This window comes from Condylostylus longicornis, unplaced genomic scaffold, assembly GCF_029603195.1.
Source record: "Condylostylus longicornis isolate FDR11 unplaced genomic scaffold, ASM2960319v2 ptg000074l, whole genome shotgun sequence".
In the NCBI taxonomy this organism is placed as follows: domain Eukaryota; kingdom Metazoa; phylum Arthropoda; class Insecta; order Diptera; family Dolichopodidae; genus Condylostylus; species Condylostylus longicornis.
Window position 1 is genome coordinate 943,416 of NW_026578042.1, and position 22,639 is coordinate 966,054.

The 22,639-nt window shown below is 24.5% G+C and overlaps 1 protein-coding gene across 12 annotated transcripts; it reads right to left on the reverse strand.

Moving 5' to 3' along the window:
* Positions 1-564: 564 nt before the first annotated feature.
* Positions 565-21,173, reverse strand: LOC129612546 (arginine-glutamic acid dipeptide repeats protein). 12 transcript variants are annotated; one of them, XR_008697245.1, is made up of 19 exons: positions 20,911-21,169; positions 17,505-17,637; positions 14,339-14,492; positions 14,185-14,261; positions 13,670-14,108; positions 13,304-13,548; positions 10,054-13,204; positions 9,121-9,972; positions 8,895-9,018; positions 8,693-8,837; positions 8,482-8,630; positions 7,522-7,584; positions 6,974-7,063; positions 6,574-6,685; positions 5,913-6,009; positions 5,265-5,359; positions 5,156-5,211; positions 3,751-3,870; positions 565-656 (listed from the first exon to the last, which is right to left on the reverse strand). XR_008697245.1 is itself a non-coding variant. In XM_055526209.1 (18 exons), exons 2-18 carry the CDS (start codon positions 17,565-17,567, stop codon positions 1,995-1,997), a joined length of 5,919 nt encoding a protein of 1,972 aa, XP_055382184.1. In that variant the 5' UTR covers positions 17,568-17,637; positions 20,911-21,170; the 3' UTR covers positions 1,129-1,994. The 12 variants fall into 12 exon arrangements, 2 of the variants coding, with proteins under 2 accessions (XP_055382184.1, XP_055382183.1); XR_008697248.1 differs by lacking the exon at positions 565-656 and adding an exon at positions 1,129-2,010 and having other exon boundaries at positions 13,340-13,548; positions 20,911-21,170; XR_008697246.1 differs by lacking the exon at positions 565-656 and adding an exon at positions 1,129-2,010 and having other exon boundaries at positions 5,156-5,202.
* Between the last annotated feature and the right edge of the window lie 1,466 nt (positions 21,174-22,639).

Consider the following 22,639-nt stretch of genomic DNA (forward strand, 5'->3'; position numbering starts at 1 on the left):
TTGTTTTTTTTTTTTTTTTTAATTAATTAAAATTATCAAAATAATTTAACGAAAAAAAAATGAATAAATTATTATAAAAAAAAAAAAATTATTTTTGTTTTTGTCAAGAGAATTTCATAATATTTATTTTTTTAAGATTTTTGTGACTGTCACTAATGTCACTTAATTTTATTTATTTTAATTTATGTCGCCTGTTTTGTTTTATTTTTTTTTTTTATTTTTTCTATTAATTATTTTTTAATTGCAATTTAATTTTATATTTTACATTTTATTTATATTTATGTATATATATATATATATAAATTTTCATTATTGTATATAATTATATACAGGTATAAATTTAAAAAAAAAAAAAAAAACATTTTTGTCTGATTAAATATTTATTCCCCGTCTTCTCCGTTTGTTTCTTGTTTGTTTTTTAAGTTTATAACTTCTGCTGCATGTATATTTTTTTTTGTTTGTTTATTTTTTTTTTTTTTTTGTTGTGTTTGGTCTTGCCGTGTTTACTTGCCTTTTTTGTTTTTGTTAATTTGAACCATTTAATTTTTTTTTTACGTTTTGTGATTTTTACGTTTTGATTTGATGATAAATTTCTTTTAAATAAAATTATTTTATTAAATAAATTTTTCTTTTAACTTTAATCTCTTTTGAAGTTTCTGAAAATATATTTTTAAAATACAAATATTTTGTTTTTATAAATTTAAATTATATTTTGAAAATTTGATAAAATTTTATGTTTTTTTCTTTGAATTTTTAATTTTGTAGTGCGTTTTTATATTTAGGAAATAAATTTCCTTTGTTTTATATTTTTTTTTATATTTTTAAGTCACAATTAATAACATAAAAAAAATTTTTGGTGAATTAAATAAAAACAAAAAAAAAAAGAATTGAAAAGTATAAAAAAAAATTTATTTAATTTTGTTCGTTTAAAAAAATATATAATTACTGGTATTAATAAAACTAAACAAATTGTTGTTAGCTACAAAAAAAATTTTTATAATTTGAAAACATAAAAAATATTTTGTGAAAATATTTAATTTTAGATTTTTATATTTAAATTTATATATTTTGTTTGTTGGTTTTCTCTTCTCTTAAAAGAAATTGACGATATGACAAGGATAAATTGGAAACATATTTTTTTTTTAATAATTTCTTTATTTATTTTTAAAAAAAGTATTCTTTTAATTATATTTAATTTATACAAGTTTTTCAGCTGGTTGTTCGGCCCTCGTCCGTTTCAATAATCAAAGATAAAAACAAAAAATAAATTAAAAATGTTATTGTTTTTTAATTTTTTTTTCACATAGCAAAAGTTTGTTTTGTATTTTGCAAATTTTTAAAGAAAAATAAAAATTTGGTAAATGTTTTTTATTTTATTTCATTTTGTCATTTTAAAATTAAATTTGTGCGTTTTTTTCTTCACATTTGAAAATAAAAAAAAAAAAAATTATGGACAGTGTGATTTTTTTCGATTTATTTTTAACTTCTTTTATAATTTTATTTATATTTTATTTTTCTTATTTTTTTCTTTAATGTTTTTGATTCATTGTGTCTTAATTAATTTATTAATAATAAATTAAATGTTGACAAATAAGTTTTTATTTGATTGATTTTAATAAAAAAAGTTTTTATTTTTTTTTTAATTATTTTTAAATTAAGTAAATGAAAAAAAAATCTCTTTTTTATTCATCTGTTATATTATTTTATGTATGAAGGCAGCGATAATTTCATTTTTAAATAAGAATTTTCATAATATTTTAAAATAAATAATTTTTATAGTTTTATTGTATGATAATATTAACTATTATTATTATTTTAATTTTTGCTTAACTAAAAATTAATAACAATTTTGTTTTTTGTTTATTTTACTTGGTTACTTTTTTTTTTTTTAAAGAATTTCCAAACTTTTTTCTTATATATAGAAGCTTTCAATTATTATATAATAATATTTGTATAAATAAATTCAACTATTTTGTATTTTTCTGTATATAATTTTATAAAGTTGGAAACCTGTAAAAAAATATATATAATATAATAAAAAATAAAATTAAAAAACGAAAAAAAATTTTTTTTATTATTTTATCAAATTTGTTTTATGCTGCATTTTAGAATTCACGTAAAAAAAGAAAAAATAATTTTTAATCTGATTTTTTAAATTAAATTTCGTATATAGAAAAATAGCAATAATAAATGTATGTTAAATTAAACACGTTAAACAATATTTTATAATGTGTTTAGTTCCAATATTGGAATTTTGAGAATTAAAAAATTTTAATTTTAAAATTAAAATTGTAAACCTTGTTTTAAATTGAGATTTCAATTAATAATTATTAAAAATAAAATAATAATTAAAGATATGATAATCTAAATGGGTTCTTTTTTTATATGAAAATAAAATAAAATAAACCTTTTTAAAAATATAAATTTTAATTTTTAAATCGTTTCAATAACAAATTTTTGAATTATTTTGGAAGGTTTTTGAATTACAAAAATCTGCTAATTAAATATTTTGAAATTTATATTTTAAATTTAAAATTTAATTTTAAATTTGGTAACATATTTAAAAATACAAGTTTATTTCAGATTAACAATTCTTCGTCTATAAATAATTTATACATAAAATAATACATAATATAAAATATTCAAAAAATTTATAATTAATCTTTATAAAACACAATTTAAAAATTTCATCTAAAATAATAACAATATTGGGAATTCTAAACAGCAGTTTTTCACCAAATTATAATTATTTTTCGTATAAAATTAGCTTAAACAATAACAATCAAAAAAAAAGAACAAAAAACGAATAAAAAATTAGTTAAGCAATGCATGAATGTGAAAATTGTCATGTTTCTTTTTTTTTTTGTATTTAATCATAAATTATATTTTATATATTACGCGTTTATAAACTATTGTTGGTAAAAAAAAATGAATAATTTAATTTTTTTTTAACATTACAAAAAAGTATATTTTGTATATATAATTTATTGTAAATGTTTCCAAAAGAAAAATTTGCAAAAACAAAAAAAAAAATTAATGAAACAAAATAATAAGAAAATTTTTATTACATATGCCATTTACATATCTATAATTACTAAATTGTATTAAAATAAAATTAAAATATCATTCATTTAAATATGAAAATTAAAATAAATTCTTAATAAAAAAAATTAAATATAGTGTGTACACTGCCAATCAATAGTCTATTATGAATTCGGAGCAATTTCTTTTTTTCTTTTTCGGATGCATTTGGAATTTATAAAATTACTTTACCAAAAGATTTTTAGTAGTTTTCATATTTTATTAAATTCAGATGATTTCGTCTTGAAATATACAAAAGTATCTAAAAATAAATATCTTACAAGTAATTATTAAGCAATTTTTAAAATATAATATTATTGATTAATTAAAAAATTTATTATACGTTTGTACTTTTGCACAAAAGTTTTTATTTTAAATTTGTCTTAAAAAAAAAGATTAAAAAATATTAAATTATATAATCTTGGTAAAATAATTTTAAAAATTGTTTTATTATTATTATTATTGGATTGAAATGTTTTATTTGTTTTTAATTAATGCTTACAAAAAAATTAAAATTTAATATAAAAAAAAAAACAATACTATGGAAATTAATAAATATTTCATATGAATTAAAAAATATGAAAGATATTACAAAAATATATATATGTAAAAAAAAAAAAGATAAGTTATAGGAAAAAATAAAAAGAAAAACAAAAAAATCATACTAACTCTTCAACTTATACGCATTTTATTATATATATTATATATATTGCAATGAGGGATAAAAGGTTCCATTATTTTTAAAAATTTCAATTCCTTTATTTTGATTCAGTTTATCTGGGCCGTTGTCTTTAAATAGAATAGAGAAACATTTGGATATTTTTTTTTTTTTATGATGCAATAACAAATTAAAAATTGTAATTGAATTTAATTAAATAAATATAAAAAATAATATGAATTTAACAATGATTAATCATAAATTTACTTCATATGTTTTAAATTTTTCTTCGCAATGTTATTTGAATGATTGGCCAGGCCATTTACCAAATCATTTTTTTAAATTATGGAAAGTAAACAATATAATTGTTGAAATTCAAAAGCAAATTGTAAAATATTAATTGATTCTTTCACAATTTTTGATCAATTTAAAGGTATTTTTCAAAATTTTGATTTAGTTTTTAATTTCTGATACTGCTAACACAATATTGCAGCTTTTCTATTGAGGAATATTACACCATATGCGAATTAATGAAGAAAAATTTATGATTTCTTTATTAAATCCATTTCAAAGGGTAATACAGTTAATCTAAAATTAATATTAAAAAAAAAAGAAAAATTTAAAATTAATAAAAAAAAATATAAAATCAGTATAGCAAACTATCTTTTGAAACATTTACATTTCTCTTGATAGTGCGTCAGAAAAGAATTAATTTTTTTTTTAAAAAAAAGAAAATTAATAATATAAAAAAAAAATAAACAAGTTATTTTAGAATTTCGATTTTCTTTTATTTTCATTAAATACCAATAGTGTCCAATGATGTGTCCAATAATGATAATGAATTTTGATATATTTTAATAGAAAATTATTACTAAATGTTAAAGAACAACAAAATTTCTAATCTGAAAATATGAAATACCATAAGTTTCAGATTAGTAATTAGAAAAGTTTCTTTTAAATAATTGATTGGTAACCGCTTTACATTATTAATTTAATTAAACATTTTTAAAAAAAAAATAATAAGAGTTTCAATAGTTTTAATAGTTTTCATCGTTCAAATAAATTTACTACCTTTGAATTTGAAAAAAATTGAACAAAAAAGATATTTTCAATTTTGTTTTAATGATATCGAATTACATTTATTTTTAATTATTTGCAATTTTTAAAATATTTTTAATAAAATTGATATTTCATACAGACAGTAGTTAAAATTCAAGTTGTTCTTCAAACATTTAATTAAAACAAACAAAAACAAAAAAAAATTTTAAAACATTTATTTTAAATAAAATTAAAATAAAAAAAATAATATTTATTGTGATTAATTTAGAACTACATAAAAAAAAAACCATTACTGAATAAATTTAAAATTAATTAAGAATAATGCAAAATATATTTAATGATTTATTTTATATTCACCTGAAGTATTGATCATGCAACGATGATTGCCTTTGGAATTCAGCCGCCTGTAAATACTTTATATATGTAATTTGACAGTTAAAAATTATATGAATATTTAAAGGAAAACCTGTAATTGATCAGCATAAGACATTCTCAATAAAACATCAGAATGTGGCTCCCTCGGTATAAGCATATTCGGTCTCGGATATGGCGGAATATTCGCTATTATATTAACAGATATTGTTAACAAACAAGTAAATAGATTTTTAAAGAAATAGAAAAAGAGAAATTAATTTTTAAATAATTATTACGTATATATGGATATATATGTTTATTATTTTATTTTGTAATTATACATTAATTTTTATTGCTATATTGCTCATTCTAATTAATAAATAATTGAAATTTATATTGTTGGTTCATTTTTTAAACTGAAACAAAATATTTTTAAATTTATATTTGTTTGTAATTATTCAATTTCAAAAATAAATAGAACATTTTAATAAATAAACAATATAGCAATAATTTTTGTTTAACAAAGGTAAAATGAAAAAGAAAGTGCAGAAATCATCAATACAGAATTTTATTGTTTGAAAAATTAAAATTGAGAAAAACTTATGATAAACAGAAATTTTTATAAATACAAACTTAGCAATACAAAACCCAATTATGAATTTCTTTAAAATTAAAATATATAAAAATATTTTTTTATATTTTTGTTTTTTAACTTTAGGTTTTGAATTTCTAAAAAAGTAATATTTTAATACAAACTCACGTGGTAGCTGAAATCCGGCTTCCGGTGGTTGCTGTGAAGGCAAATGTAAATGAGTGTGAGAATGTGCATGAAATTCTCCAGCAGTAGTCAATCGTATCTGTAATTAATAATTACAAAACAAGGCGCATAACAAGGCACGATTCGAAAAATGAACAATTTTGTTTTTCACCGAATTTTCATACAAACACACACAAAAAAAAAATTAATAAATTTTATTAAATATTTATCTTAATTGTTAGAAAAAATAACACAGACACAAAGTATTAAAGATGCGCAAATATGAGTTTTTTTAGTTTTATGGTTTTATTAGAATTGAGAACAATAATAATTAAATTTTTCCCGAAAATGAGTTAAGCGTCAATGAAAAAAAAAAACCATTTATAAAAATTTAAATGTTAACCAATTAAAATTAAAGATAACAAAAAAAAGGCGAAGCGATTTAATTTTTTTTTTTGTAAATCATATACATATACATAAATATATGTACATATTTTCCTTAATATTAATATTTGTTATTGTTTATATGCAATTTCTCAAATACGATTGATAATTGATGGAGGTGTTAGTTAACCACTACAATATTTTTATTTATATATTTGTATAGTAATAATAATAATATATTTCACAAAAAAAATGTAATTTTTAATATATTCAAACTTACCATTGGATCACCGGGGTCCATTAAATGTGGTGGAATACCCAAACGTTCACGCTCTAATTGCGATAAAGCGGCTGGATTTGGATACAATGGAAATTGTGATGGATGTATGCCCCTAAAAATATTATAAATATTTATTAAAATTAAATATAATAAAATTATTTAATTCGTGATCAAATTAGTTCAGTAATTAACTGATTAATAATTACATTAATTTGAAAATAATTGTGTTACAACGGCGGCAGTAATAAATTATGTCAATTTTTAAACAATACAGAAAGTTATTAGTAAATATAAATTTAAAATTTTCATTTATATATACAGAAAATTTGTTACAATTTACTTTTTATAGAATTAACGATTAATTTACTTTAATTTACCTCATAAATTATAAATAACAAACCTCATTCGATAATATTCCATCCAATGGGGATCTAAACGAGACTGTCCCACGGCTGCTGCTGCTTGTGCATTCTTTAATTCTTCAAGCTCCCTTTAATTTTAAAATAAAGATTTATTTAAGTATTATATATATGTAAATTGAACATATACTACACAATATTTATATATATTATAGAAACATTTATTAATTTATGAAATATTAATAAGCGATGAGTTTTTAGACATTTACGTATGAAAATAAAAAAGAATAGGAAAAAATTAAAATAAAAATTAAATAAGAATAAAAAATTTATTTTACTTGCTTTAATAAAGTGTTTTCATTTATCTTTTAAAAGACTGTTTTTATGATTTTCAATTAAATAAACAACGTTTTTAAGAGGCAAGTTTTAACAAATTGGCTTTGATGATATTTAGGAATTACATGCATATAAGGCAGATTTATGTTTTTTTCGTTTTTTGTTTTATATTTTTGGAATATAAATAAAAAAATGAAATGCGAGGTAAAAAAAAATAATTAAATAATAATATATAAAAAGATATAAACTATACCTCTCTCTATTATACATCGGCCCCATTGGGTGATGATAAGGTGCTACCATCGATTCAACAGGGCTGAAATTGTTTCAAAATATTTGTAATTTTTAATTAATTTAAAATGATGATCATTTTTAGACAATTAAGTCAAAAAACTTTTCCAAATAAAATGTGGAAATCTTCTTATGTTTATTTTTTATATATAAAGTGAATTTGGTGACAAAAATATTTTGCAAAATAATCAATTAGAAAATTTTTGTTATAATCGGATATTTGTGTAAAAAAATTTTGAATAAATAAATTAATAAAACAAAATATTGAACTAAAACAAATAATAATATTTAATAAAATTAACTAGAAATGCCAATCAAAAGACAATTTTAAATTAACACATTTTTTCATGAAAATATTTTAGCCACATTTAAATTTAATGATTGAATTCTAAATGTACCATTGAGTAAAAAATTTGTATGAAAAATAACAGTCAAAATTCAGTTAAATAGTATCCGAATATTTCTAAATTGCAATCAGGTTTGCCATATATTACTAAACAATAATTTAAAAGAACCATTTAAAATATTGAATATCATTAAGTTTGAAAAAATTATTTAACATTTAATATTAAACATAAAAACTTCTGTAATAAATTATAATTATTTACTCAGCGTACTTTTTGGAATTCGAATTCATGTTTTTATTTCTAAAGTTTATTTTATTTTTTGAAATAAAATATAGATTTAAAATAGATATACACATTGCATCACATAATGAATTCTAGTCTGAATATTAAAATTTTCGTATGAAATTCTACTGGTTTAGTTATTGATCTTTGTAGTATTATTTTTAAATCTATATTTTAATTCTGTTTTGTATAAATATTAACACAAAATTTTTTCTTGCTTAAATATTTTTCTCCCCTTAGTTTTCAGTAAATATGTATGTACATATTACTTTGATTGAAAAATATTAATTTACCTAAACGCCACATGGGGTCTGGCATATTCAGATAATTGCCTTAATGCCGGTGTATCGGTATATGGAGGTTTTATTTCAGCTTTCATTTTAGCTTGTTGCGCTGCCTGTTGCGCTTGTGCTTGTTGTTGCAATTGTTGCTGTTGTTGTTGCTGTTATAAAGAAAATTCAATTTAAATGCAAAAAGGATTGAATTAATTTTTTTTATAAGAACCTGTCGTCTTTCTCTTTCTTTTTCAGCTAATTTACGATCTCTTTCTTCTCTTTTGCGAGCTAATTTAGAATCGGCAACTGGTTTGAAAATTAAATCAGTTCTTGTACAAGAATTGTAATCACCCCGATCAATATGTCGTACAAATCTAGAATATTAATATAATTAGAACAAAAATGTTAAAAGTCTTATATATCTGATATACATTGCAGATTGAGAACGATGGCATTCTGTGTCATCTGGTTTAGCCTCTGGACTAGGTCCTCGTGGTATATTGTGCGTCGGACTTGGTATTTCAGGTTCTGGATCTGGTTCAATTTCAATAGGCACTAAAAAATTAAAGTTATTGGTTATATTAATATTCAAATTATATTAATACTAGAATATTAATATCTAAATTAAGTAGAGAGAATATAAATATCTTTGCTTACATGGTTCTGATGGATGGTGACTTGATAAACTAGCCGATGTTGCATGTGCTCTTAAAGCTTCCATATGACTAGTAAGCGGTTTACTGGACAAACTATCTTGAAAAACAGGATGATGTGGTGAGGGATATGGATGTGGTTGATACGGAGATGGACCAGCAGTTGGTGTTGAACTATTACTACCACTACCTGCACCTTGTGGAGTTTTTGGAGTTGGCGGCTTAATTTTGTGTTGTTGTTGTTGATGATGATGCTGCTGTTGCTGTTGTTGCTGCTGCTGCTGTTGCTGTTGTTGTTGTTGTTGCTGCTGCTGTTGTTGTTGCTGTTGCTGCTGTTGTTGCTGTTGCTGCTGTTGTTGTTGCTGCTGTTGCTGTTGCTGCTGCTGTTGTTGTTGATGTTGTTGATGTTGGGCCGCTGCAACAGCGGCAGCTTGAGCATGCGCATTTTCTGCTCGAATTTTATCTGCTTGCGCGGCAGCTGCAGCTACTACAGCTGCTTCTTCTCTACCAACGGCAGCTGCAGCCAACGCTTGATGATGTTGCATTACCGCTGGATCTAGAGGACCTCCCGCCTGAGGTGGCTTCATATAAGCAGCTGCAAAACCGGCTGCAGGTCCATAAGGATGATATGGGTATGGAGAATTAAAAGGGTTATGATGATGGGGATATAACATTGATGGATGAAATAAATGATGTGGGTAAGGACTTTGCGGGTGAACACCCATTGGAGGAATCCCAGGAGCGGGACCTGGTCCAATTAATGGTAAAGGTAGAGGTATTTGTGGGTGGCGAATAACAGGTGGAGAGGCACCAGGTCTCAGATGGTGTGGCGGTGGCGAAGTTCCAGAAGCTATAGCTAAATGTATTTACATTTATAAATTGTTTTTCATTTTGACTAGTTTAAATTAATATTTGAAAGTAAAAATAAAATACAAACCTCTTTGACTTTGAGAAGATGATGATTGTGAAGGTGGAGCACCATATAATTTGTTTAACGGACTTGGCATCATTGATGAAGGTGTTGAAACCGGTGGTGGTGTCATATGTGGAGATTGTTGACGAAGTAAAGCCTGTCGATCCCTTTCGGCTACAGCAGCGGCTGCTGCAGATAAAGCCGTAGCAGATGGATGATGCCCCAAAGGACTTTGCGGCACAGGATGTAAAGGACTTACACGACTCATACTATTATTACTACCAGAAGACGAGTTTTGCGCCGAAGGCGATTGCGTTCTTTGGCTTGCAATTGATGATGGTATTGGTCCTGATAAACTTCCCGAGCTATTTTGAACACTAGGGCTAGCACGACTAAAGGCTGATGAGGGTATAGAGTTATTAGATTGGGGCGCTGATGACGAAGATGATGATGAAGGAGGAGGCAACGGAGATCTTCTGCCCGCGGAAGATTCGTTATTACTGCTAATATTACTGGAACCACTGGAGTTATTACCAATTGTATTAATAAGCGGTAAGGGCCCACTTCCAATTTGCATCGAAGGAGGTAATAAGTGAGCTGGATGACTTGCGTGGGGTGGTATACCACTCATTGTATGTGGTAATAAATGTGCTGGATGAGCTGGGTGCGAAAGTGGTATTCCAACACCAACTGGTCCTCCTGGGTGGCCCAACAACGCAGCTGAATGTGGTGGCGGACCTAATCCTGTTAAAGGAGAAGATCTATGTGCATGTGACATTAATGGAGTATTTGAAGGCTGAATTGATCCTGCAGTTGTGTTCGGAACAGAATGTGGCTGAGGATGTTGTGATTGGACAATATCTCTGGAATCGCGCATTGAACTTTGATTTCCTGACATATTTTCGGATCCGGATCTTTGTGGTGGTCCTTGTGCAGGTGACGGAGACCGATTTTGGACTGATGCCACCTGATGACTATTCATTGAAGCAGAGTGACTTAATGGCAAATTCGAATGCGATCCCGGACCTCCCGAGCTTAAAGTCAAACCGGGATGGTGTAAAATTGAATTAGACGACAGCCCAACTGGCATTTCTGGATGTGGTTTGTGCAATGTAGGAATTTGACTACTTGATAATCCATGTGGTCCTCCTAATTGTGAATGTAACCCTGAAGAAGCTACTGAAGACATTGTTGGGGGAGGCAAAAGCATTGATCCTGCCGATGTTTGCGTCATTGAATTCGGGGTAGAAACCGGTGACGGATTTGCAGAAGACACCATTGAGTGATGTGAGGGAAGAGAATTAGGTGGTAAACCTGGGTGGCTGCTAATTAAGTGTTGCATTCCTGGATGATTTGCGTTGCTAACATTAGGCAACAACGGTGAAGGATGTTGAGAGCTTGGGAATTGCGAATTACTACTACTTCCCTGACTATCCTGATTTGGTGTTGTTCTTGCTGAAGAAGAAGCGTCTAAAGGACTTTCAGAAGGAGGATACTTGCTGTTTGGTGGAGGCTCCCCACTATTACCTGAATTTGGAGGATTTCCATAAGGCGAATTTTTTATTAAATTTTCGCCAGGATACGATTTAAATGACTGTTCGTTGGATTGCGAAGTTGGCGGTCCAGGTGGAAGCGGCGGGGGATATTTTAAATCTTGTGGTTGATGTTGACCAGGTCCCATGGGAGGAATTCCATATTTTGTCATAGGATCTCCATATTTAACCATTATACTTGAATCGTAAGGTGATCTTGCTAATGGATGATTAGGTCCAATATTTTGACTTTCAACATGTGAGATTGGCGTACTTTGAGAATAATGATTTTTTCCAATCAATGCATTATTGGGATCAGACATAAATTTATGAGCGTCCGGGCCAGATATTAAAGTTGGCGGCATATTATGCGGGTATTTTAAACTTTGAACTTGAGCGTCACTAATGTGCCCACCAGCTATAGAAATGGGTGGATATTTTCCAGCAGCGAGTTCATTATGATATGCTTTAATATCAGGAATTTTTATTGGATCTGAATATCCCTTGCTTGTTGGAGGCTCGTTCGAATATTTCCCTGTGTCGATATTGTATTTTACATCAAATTTAGCACCAGCCGAAATATCTGCTGATGATATTGGAGGATATTTCAAAGATTCCATTGAATGTGGCAACTGATATTTTATATCTTGCGATTGAGTACTATACTTCATTTGATGATTTCCATCTTGTTGTAACTTAATTTGTTCGCTGAATTTTATGTCTGCTTCACTATTTGGATATTTCACTTCACTACCTAATTTTTGACATTCGAAGTTGGTGTTCTCAATTTTTGGTTGAGCTTCCACAGTTGAAGCTTGGTTAATATTCGAAGAAAGAGGTACACTATTATCAATGGCTGTGATCGATTGTTGCTGATTTTGTGTTTGAGATCCTATTGGAAGCTGCAAAGGATTAATATTTGGTTTGGTATCCTCTTGTTTAATTTCCATTTTTACTTTTAAATCTTGAGGTTCATTACTATTTTGGTTACATGATGCATCTAAAGGTGCATCATCGTTTGGTTCCTTTTTAATATAAACATTCGTTGTGCTTATATTTATATTAGAATCACCCGAAGAAGGTGTGTTCAAAGAAGGTGCAGTTGATGTAGAAGCACCTGAAACTGTTGTCAGTTGTGGTATATTTTCTTGTTTTATATTGGCAATTTTTGCTAATATTTCTTGTTGTTGTACATCCTTAGAAACAAAATTATTTGTATTTGAACCTTCTTCAATATTTTCTTTTGTTACATTTGTTTTACTAATTGCGGTTGTACTATTTTCAGTTACTGTTGTGTTTTGAGCTGGCATTTGTTCAGTACCTTTTTGTTCTATAGGTTTCGTACTGGGTTGTCTTACACTAAGAGGATGATTTGCATCTTCTTCATGTGTATTAAGTGTATTAGATATGGGATTTTCTGTATTAGAAGTAACTCCTTTATCCGGATTTGAATTTGCATTTTCATTAACAGCACTGTTGACAGTAGTTCCAACTGTATTTTTATCTTCGTTGCTAATACTATTATTGCTATTTTCTTTCAAATTACTAACTAAAGGTGCTTGATCAGGTGCATCATTTGTATTTTCACCTTCGTCAATAACAGAGTCTGGTCTGCTGTCCGAATTCAAACTTTCCGTTGGGCTCTGTTGTACAAAAATCGAAATGAAAAAAAGAAAAACAAAAAAAAAGGAGAATTATAGTAACAAAAATTAATTTCCTAACAGATTAAATGTAAAATTTACATCTGCTCGTTTGCGTTTATCTTTATCATCTGTTACCTCAGCGCCATCAATGTCGGATCGTTTCTTTTTGCTTGGTGTATCGGATTTTCCAGTACCCTGTTTTCTTTTGTTGTCATTTTTTGTTGGTGTTTTTGGATTATCGCCTTCTGGAGTTTCAGTACCTCGTTTTGGTCTCTTACCATTGGCCACTTGTTCCTTTGTTCCTTGTTTGTTCCTTGTCCTCATTCTTGATGGCGATTCATCCCCTACAACATTAATTTTTACAATTTTAAATTAAATCATTTTAGTACAATTTTAAAAATCATATTAGTATAATTTTAAAAATCATATTTATACATATATATATTTTAAATTGATATTTATTACTTTTGGTAAGACTTGAATCACTATCACATTCGCTAGCTTCGTCTTCAGTTAACGAACTGTTCTCTTCTTTGGATATCGGTGAAGGTTTTGATTCTGTTTGGGCTTCAATTGTGTCTTCTTCTTTCTTTGGAGGTGTATTACTAGAACGTGTCACAGCACGATTACGACGTAAAGAGCCTTGTCGTCGGCGTCTATGCGGACGATTATTATTAGCTCCGGGAGTTTTCTTCCACAAATAATAAAATTCAACTAATTCTGGTGTTTCTTTATGCGGTAATAAATCTTTATGTATTCTAAAAAAATTCTTTCCAAATTGACGTAAACCTTTTATAAATTTTTTTGTTTCATCTTCTGTCCACTTTTTATCAATTCCTTTTGCTACTGGGCATTTAACTAAAGTTTGCAAAGCTTTACCGGGATCATAACCGGAATCATGTAACTGCAATAAAAAAATTATGTGTACATAATATATTTTACGTACAAAAACATATTAACTTTTTTTCATTTATACTTACAACATCAAGGGCGTTTATAGTAGTATCGTCACGACTTGCGGCTAAACAACCATCTTCAAGTCCTCCATCACACATTCCTATACAATTCATGATATATTGAGTGGCACAAAAGATTTTTAATAAAATTCAAAACCAAATTTAAATTTTTGTTTACCTTGAAATGCTGCCATAGATCTCGCTGCTCTTAAATACATTAACAGATCCCCATCTAAAACAATACCAGGACTCCATCGAGATACTTCCAATTCTCTTTCAGATTCTTTGTCAACAGGAAAACTTGAAATTGGATTATAATCGGGCAGTTTTGCCTGATTTGTTATTAAATATCCATAAAATTAAATGCAAAATTTGTTAATATTGTTTTTTTTTTTATTATTTTTATTATAATATTCATTGTAATTTGGTTATAAAGAGAAGTAAAATTTATTTTAAATTTTTCTACAAAAAAAACATTTGAACTCATATTTTTTGGATTTCAAAAAAAGTTCATTTGAACAATTAATACAAACATTTTTTATAGTAAATAACTTAGAAATATGATCACTAAGTATTTTAATACTATTAAACTAAAATTTTTTAAACACAATACTTATCTATTTATAATATTCATGTAAAGTATTGAAAAATACTTAACAAAAAATCATTTAATACGAGTTCAAATGTCATTTTAGGTGGACATAAAAACTACTAAATTGAACTTAATTCTAAATGAATGATAAATGAGTGTAAAAAATTTGTTTTATACTAGTTTTTAGGTGAATCATGCATTTTGATATAAATAATAATATAAACAGTAATGATATAAAAAATATATTTAAAACATTTATACATTAAATTTAAAATAAATGAAATAAAATAATAAATAAAATCAGATTTAATAAAAAATTAAATGACTACAAATATGAATTTTATTGAGTTTCCTTGAATATTGCAACATGAATTCTAAAATTCATATTAGTTATGAATTATCTTCAATTTACTATATTTTAAAAGGACCAAATATACTGACATTAAACTCATGATCTGATTTGTAATTATTTTCGATTTATTTTATTGTATATTCGTGAACGGGGAGGGCATTTAATAAAAATTTATGAATACACAAATTCTAGTAATTTTGCGCATATTAATTTTAATCAAATTGAAATAACAAAATAATAAATTGCAAAGTATGTCAATTTGAAAATTTATATTTTTTCAAAAGTATCATTTGAAGACTAAGTCATAATAGTAGTATTCATTAAGTAGTAGTCACAATCAAACAGCTCCGTATAACTAGAAAATTTCAATTTCAAGAGTTTTGGATTTTTCATCTTTTTGAACATTTTGAAATTCTTTTTCGTCCTCGAATAGTATCCCATTCAAATATTATATTTTCGGGATCTATTATTATTTTGAACATCTTATTTATAATGGGCAATATTCAAATTTCCAATAGCTAAAAATATCATATTTTAAAGCGTTATTTCAAAATAATAAACCTAAAAAAGAAAAAAAAAATACTAAAAATGAAAATTACTTAAAAGAACATTTATATTATTAATATACTTTGTTATATTTTGTGGAAAAGCAATTTTACAGCTTAAATATATTTATGTATTACAAATATATTTGAAAATAAATAAAAATTAAAAATTAATAAGTATATGAATAATGAACATAAATAAATAAATGCATGATTCATCCTAATTTGTCTTTTTTTTTTTATTTTCAATTTTCAAAATTCATTTTATCAAAATAACAAATAATATACTTCGAATTGTGATGCCAATTAACAATCAACAATTATTTAAGAGTTAAAAAAAATTCTGCAATCTATTTCAAAGAATTAAATATAAAACATAATATATTTATTATTATTGTATATTTTGCATTATTATAATTTATTTTTTGAAATTTTCACATAATGTTATATATAAAAACATTACTAAAATATTTTTAATTTTGTAAAAACAAAAGGAAAATTACATATTTTTTTTTAAATTGAAATTGAATATTGGTCTTGTTCTAAAAAGATTTTTAATTCAATTACAATTATTCATTGATCACAATGTTTTCCATTTTACATAATTTAAGTAGATTATTTAAAATATTAGAAAGAGAGTGATTAATTTAAAATTGAAATCTATTAAGTATAATGAAATATACAGAAAAAAATTAAGTTAATTAAACAAAAATAATTTTATTTTATGGATTTTCATATTTTTATCTTGTTTAAATTATTTCTAGAAATGAAAAATTACCACATAAATCAAGATAATTAAAATAAATTCAGTTTCATTTTATATTTTTCGAGTATTTTAATTATTATTCTATCATAATCTTGAAATAACTTTTCGAAAATAAAGTATTTTTAATGAATAAATATTTGTAATTTAAATAAAATAATTGTTTCAATAAGATTAGAAGAGTTTAAAACTCGAAACTTTTTAATTTTCTTGCTATAATTAAATTGAAATTTGATCTAGAAAATAATCCAAGCATTTTATTAGTCTTGAATTTAATTTCGATTCAAAATGATTTCTTCATTTTCTCGAATAGATATGTTAATTTGATGGTTGTCAATGGGCCTTCCTTGTTGGCCTATTGTATAGGTTGGTACTTTTATAAACAGTAGAAAATTAGTACTACAAAAATATGTAAAAATCTTAGAAATAAATAATCTATAGCAGGAAATGACAATTTGAAAATTTATTGTAATGAGCATAATATTCCATTTTCCCCGAAAAATTTTCGTTTTTTGCACAATTTACTCGCAATCGACAACGATTTTGCAGAATGTCATTTCAATGATGCATCAGTTCAATAAGTATTATATTTCGGATTATTAAAAAAAAACCCAAAAAATTTAATTTTCCGCTCGAAAGCCACCTGAGATTAGGATCTGAACTGACCCTTTATTATAGTTTTTGTAAAATTCTGAATTTGTTAACTAACTTTTGTAACAAGATAAAAATAAAATGACAATATTGGAAAATTAATAATTAAAAAAAATTTAAATATTTTGAAAACATTTTACATATATGTTTTATAAAAGGTGTGTGATTGCAGAGTTTTAAAAATATATATTTTTTTTTTATTTATATTTGCAATCCAACATAAATAAATATATATATATGTATAATATATAATAAAAGCATTTATATAAAAATAGTAAAAGTCTATTATGTTTTGTAAATATATATATATATATGTATATATCACCGTATTCACTTATTTTTCTCATCGATAGATTGAGATAATTTTGAATTTTTTTTTTTTTTTAATTGAAACAAAATTTTGACTGTATAATTTGTTACCGTGATTTGTGAATTACGTACATAGACATCGTTTACCTGGTGGCCGGGACCCACTCTTATTTCTCCTTGAGTGGAGGCCGCCATTACCCTTTAAGAACACAATAAATCCAGTTTACAACTGTTCTCTGTGTATCACTGTTGAAAAATAGCATTCCTGAAAAATTAAGAGAGCAAAATTAAAATAAAATTATTTTATAATCATTCTATAAACATTTTATTGAAATATTATTTTAAATCATTGTAATTCACTTTAAAAATGGAAGCGAGAGGTCTTAAAAATAAAAAATATTTTTTTTTTCTCAACAGGTTCAATTAATCACTTAAATATTATAGGGTAATGAAAATATTTTTCTTATCTCAAGTGATAATCAATTTTAAAATAATATAAAAAAATTGCTTGTTTTAAAAAAAAATTAATTGTAAAATTAAGTGTTATAATCTATTATTAATAATGTTTATAAGTAAGGCATACGTTATATTATCTTTATATATATACCGAGTTTTCATTACTTATTATTTTTTTTTTTATCTTGAAGTTGTCATCTTGATTTGAAAATTGTAAAAGTTTACTTTGAAATAAGGAAAAATTTTCAATTGTTTGTGTAAGTTACTTAGTGATAAGTTTTAAGTATAAAAATCTTAAAAGATTGAACATGAAATCTAATATCGGATAATTCCGAAAGTCGTACTTAACGAGATATTTAACGAAACAAAATATCGTAATAGTACCATAATCAATAATTTTAGCCAAATCTAATAACTCTTAAGAAATAGATTTAGATGTTCGAGAAATTTTAATTTGTAAGTAGATAATGTTATAATTGATTTTAGAAAAGGTAATTAGAATACGAAACTTTCGTTACCGTACAAATGTAAATTTGTGTAAAACTCTAATTATTAAATCTGATTATATTATCAAGTATTTAAAATCATAAATGACACTGAAAAGATCCTTAAGGATAAGTCACACCACTTTCTGTATCAAATACCTTGTGAATTTATATTCTGTTTCATAATTCAAGCAAAACTCATAATTTAATGTTATCAGTATGTAAGTTGCATTTGGAGTTCATGAATTGTAAATTGCATTTGGAATCTATAAATTTTGAGCATTTTATTTAAAGAAACATGAGTAATTTTTTAAGATAGTCGTATTTTTTACCATATGGACCATTTATTTGAGATAATTAATTCTAATTTTAATTACTAAATATTAAAATACAGATACCTAGAACTGTACAGATACAGAACTGTACCAAATACAGTTCTTTGAAGCATTTGACAAAATAATGATATTTGCCCCGCCGCAGAACTCTATCTGACTACGTGAATACTTAATATGAACATAAATTTACAAAGAATAAAACCTTAAAAAAAAAACGAAAACTATGAAATATTGAGATGCGCCTCTTTATGTTTTAAACACCTATATAATTCCATAAGCGTATGTATAACGTACTAGCTGGAGTACAAAAACCCAAAAATCATAATACAAAGGAAACATAAAAAAAAGAGCTAAGTAAAAAAAAATGTGTTGCATCTGTCAAATATCATTTTTAAAATTTACAATTAAAATTTGTAATTCGAAACGTTGGTAAGACAAAATAGACACACATATATGTACCAGTCTACTCATATATATAACTACCTACTTAATTATCTTAGTAAATACTTATATTTTAGCAAACATTTTGAAATTTTTACCTTTTAAGAATTTATGTACCTATGTAAGTAGGTACACGTAAATAATATGTAATAAAATTTATGTTTTTATTAACAGCAAAGGATATTTTCCATTGTTATTATGATTTTAAGTCTATATAACAATAAAATTATATTGTTAGTTGTAAAAAAGAAAAATGTGCTAAAGGAAAAAAAAATATTATTAAAATTATTGTGGCAGGTATTTTAACATTCATTTTCAACATCAATTGATATTAAGTAACGCCTAAATACTTTTAATAATTAGTTTTAGGTTTACTATTTTATGATATTGTTTTAGGAAATTGAGAAGGTGCGTATTAGGGTTTTTACGTTTATAACTACTTTAAGGTAATTAAACACTAAACAAGTAGGTAACCGAAGCAAGCATATTATATGATTGTTAATTTGCAATTCTTTCGATATTTTTGCATAAGATGTAGAAATTGTATTTTGAAAAACATTTGATACTAAACTGATTTTTAGTACTTAGATAGTAAAGATTTTAGTGAAGAATTTAAGTAAATCGGCAATAAGTAGGGGAAGAGTAAAATATTTAAAAGACTTAAGTCAGAATTTGTTTTACTTCACTTTTAGGAGGGCAACCTTTAATAATAATATGGTTATTTCATTTAATTTCGATACATCAAATTTTATGATATTGAAAATATACTTTTAAATTAAAATTTTATGAGGAAGTTACGCTATATTGACTGTACTTCTAGGACATAAAGATTAATTTCAAAATTACCGTAATACGGTATTAATACACAATTCAGCTTATGAATTGCAATTGCTGAATTGGGTAACAAGACAGTTTTATTGCATTTCTGAAGTCAAGGTTTATTCTAACTTACTGAAATTACATTTATTACAGGTTTTGAACGTAAAACTCTTAGATTGAAATCACAATATTAATTTTAAATAAAAGAGCTGTTTATGATGAAAAATATTTTATAATTAATAACTTTAATTATAATATTTAGAGCCCCCCAAAAATATTGCAATCATCTTTTGACTATCATCTTTTGTTGCTGATTCAAAAAAGAAGTGATGTTTTCTTTTATGAAAAAATTAAACAGAAACTAGAATAGAAAAAAAAAAATAAGCAGCAAAAAAAAAACAGCACAATATTAAAATTTATCTCTTTTACCTACTTTTCAAATGCAAATCCATTTAATCCTACGCCATCACTTTATGTAGAGATTGTGACAAAGAAAAAATCAGAAAAAAGAAGCAAAGTACGAAAAAAAAAATGATTATTTAACAAGGATATAAAAGATAAGCGCTTGCGACTTCAGACTACCACAAGTGTTTCCCCCTTTTTTATTTTTATTTTCTTATTCTGACGTTTTTTTTTTTTTTGCCTTTTTGCTTTTTCTCTTCATTCAATTAAATTTAACTGATCCTTTTTGTGATTTGAGAAAAATTAACACGATTTTTTTTTTTTTTTTTAATTTTGTATGCACCAAGAGAGTCAAAGTAAATAAAGGAAGAAAAAGGACTCCATTTTTTTTGCACTAATTAGTCAAGTGCCAAGCAAAGCGGAAATCTAATAAAAATTGATTTTTTTTTTCTCTAGTACTTTGATGGTAGAGGGAACCCTAATTACAAAGAAAAAAAAAATTATGTACTAAGAAACTAAATAGGACGAACAAATTAAATTTAAAAATATTTTAAAATTCAATTTCGATTACAATTAAATTTTTTCTTTTTAATTTCTTACCACTGTTTTATATTCCGGATTGAAAAGAAAAATTTTGTAAATTAAAGAAAAATGAAAAAAAAAAAGTCAAACAAAATTTGTTTCTTTTAATGCTTTATGTTTTTTTTTTCTTTTTTTCTTTTCTTTTCTTTTGACAAATTTCTAATGCATTTAAATAGGCAGGAAAAACCACTCAAAAAAAAAAAAATTATAAAATCACAAAAAACACCATAATAAAAATAAATCAGCAGAAAAAAAAATCAGAAATCTCTTCAAACACAATACAAAAGAAGAATCACGACAATTTGAGTTTTTTATTATTTTCTTTTATAAAATTCACTAAATTCTTATTAAATTTTAAGTATATTTTATGTTTTTTATATTCTTTAATATCTAATGTATATAATTAATATAATTTTAATCACTTTAATGTCCAAAATTTTTATTAAATATTTTAAAAAAATTTTTTTCACATCAGAAGCAAAAAGATTGTATTACACACATAAGACCACCATTTTACTTTTTTAACAAAAAAAGATATTTAAAATATAGTTGACTCATTCTATAAAACATTTATTTTCATATTAAAAGCTATTGTTTTGTCTCCTTTTCACTCGCACATTGAAATGCAAGACAATGCGTCACTGTTTAAACTGTAAATAATTAACGAAGAAGAAAAAAATTTTTTTTTTTTTGGTTTTAATGACGGGTGGTTTTTATTTCTTTTTTTTTTACTTTTTCAATATTTTTTTTTTTGAAAGTTGACTATTCACATTTACTATTTTTGTCTTCTGGATATAAAATTATTTTGAAATTTTAAAATTTTAAATATTTTATGTAATTTGGCGCTGTAATTTATTTTAGTCCAATATTAATAAGAAAAATGAAGATTTTAGTTTAGGAATTATGATTCAGCTTATTTAGTTCACAATTTGAAATAATATATTAAGCATATATTTCAATATTGCAGAATTATGAGAAATAAATGTCACATAAGTTATCACTTAACCGAAAATGTCAAATATGCAAAAAATGTTCATTATTTTTTAATTATTTCAGTTAATAATTAATTAATAATAAAAATAATTCAGAATAATAATAATTCAAAAGATAATTTTTTTACATTGTTGATTCTATAAAATGGAAAATAAAAAACACATTTTCTTATATATAATTATAATTCAATAGTTTCAGCAATTTTAATATTATATCACTTGAATTTAGAAATAAATCTAAGTATAAATTGTTTGTATAAAATTATTATGTACATAATATTGTACCTTAAATTTTGAATAACATTTCATGGTAACAATGTTTTAAATTGTTTATATAATCTATAATAAAGTTGAAAACATATTCAAATTTTTATGTTAAATATGAATTCAAGTCTTTCTTATAAATAAAAAATATTTCACTATATTAAGTATTATTCTTTAAAAATAAAAAAAATTCACTTTAAAAGCCCTCTTAATATATAAATATTTTTCAGACTTTTCATTCAAGATTTGTAAATTAAAAGATTAAATATGGTATTTACTTAATAATTATAATTTTTTTAATATATACTTAATAATTTAAATAACAAATAATTTTTGCTTATGGCTTGAAATTTATTTTTCAAATAAAAAATTGATATTGTGAATTAAATTTAAAGTTATAAAAAAATTTTTACGCCTCATTGTGAATAATTTTTTTTTTAAATTCTATAAATTGAAAAAAAATATTCACATAATATTCGTTAAATTTTAAA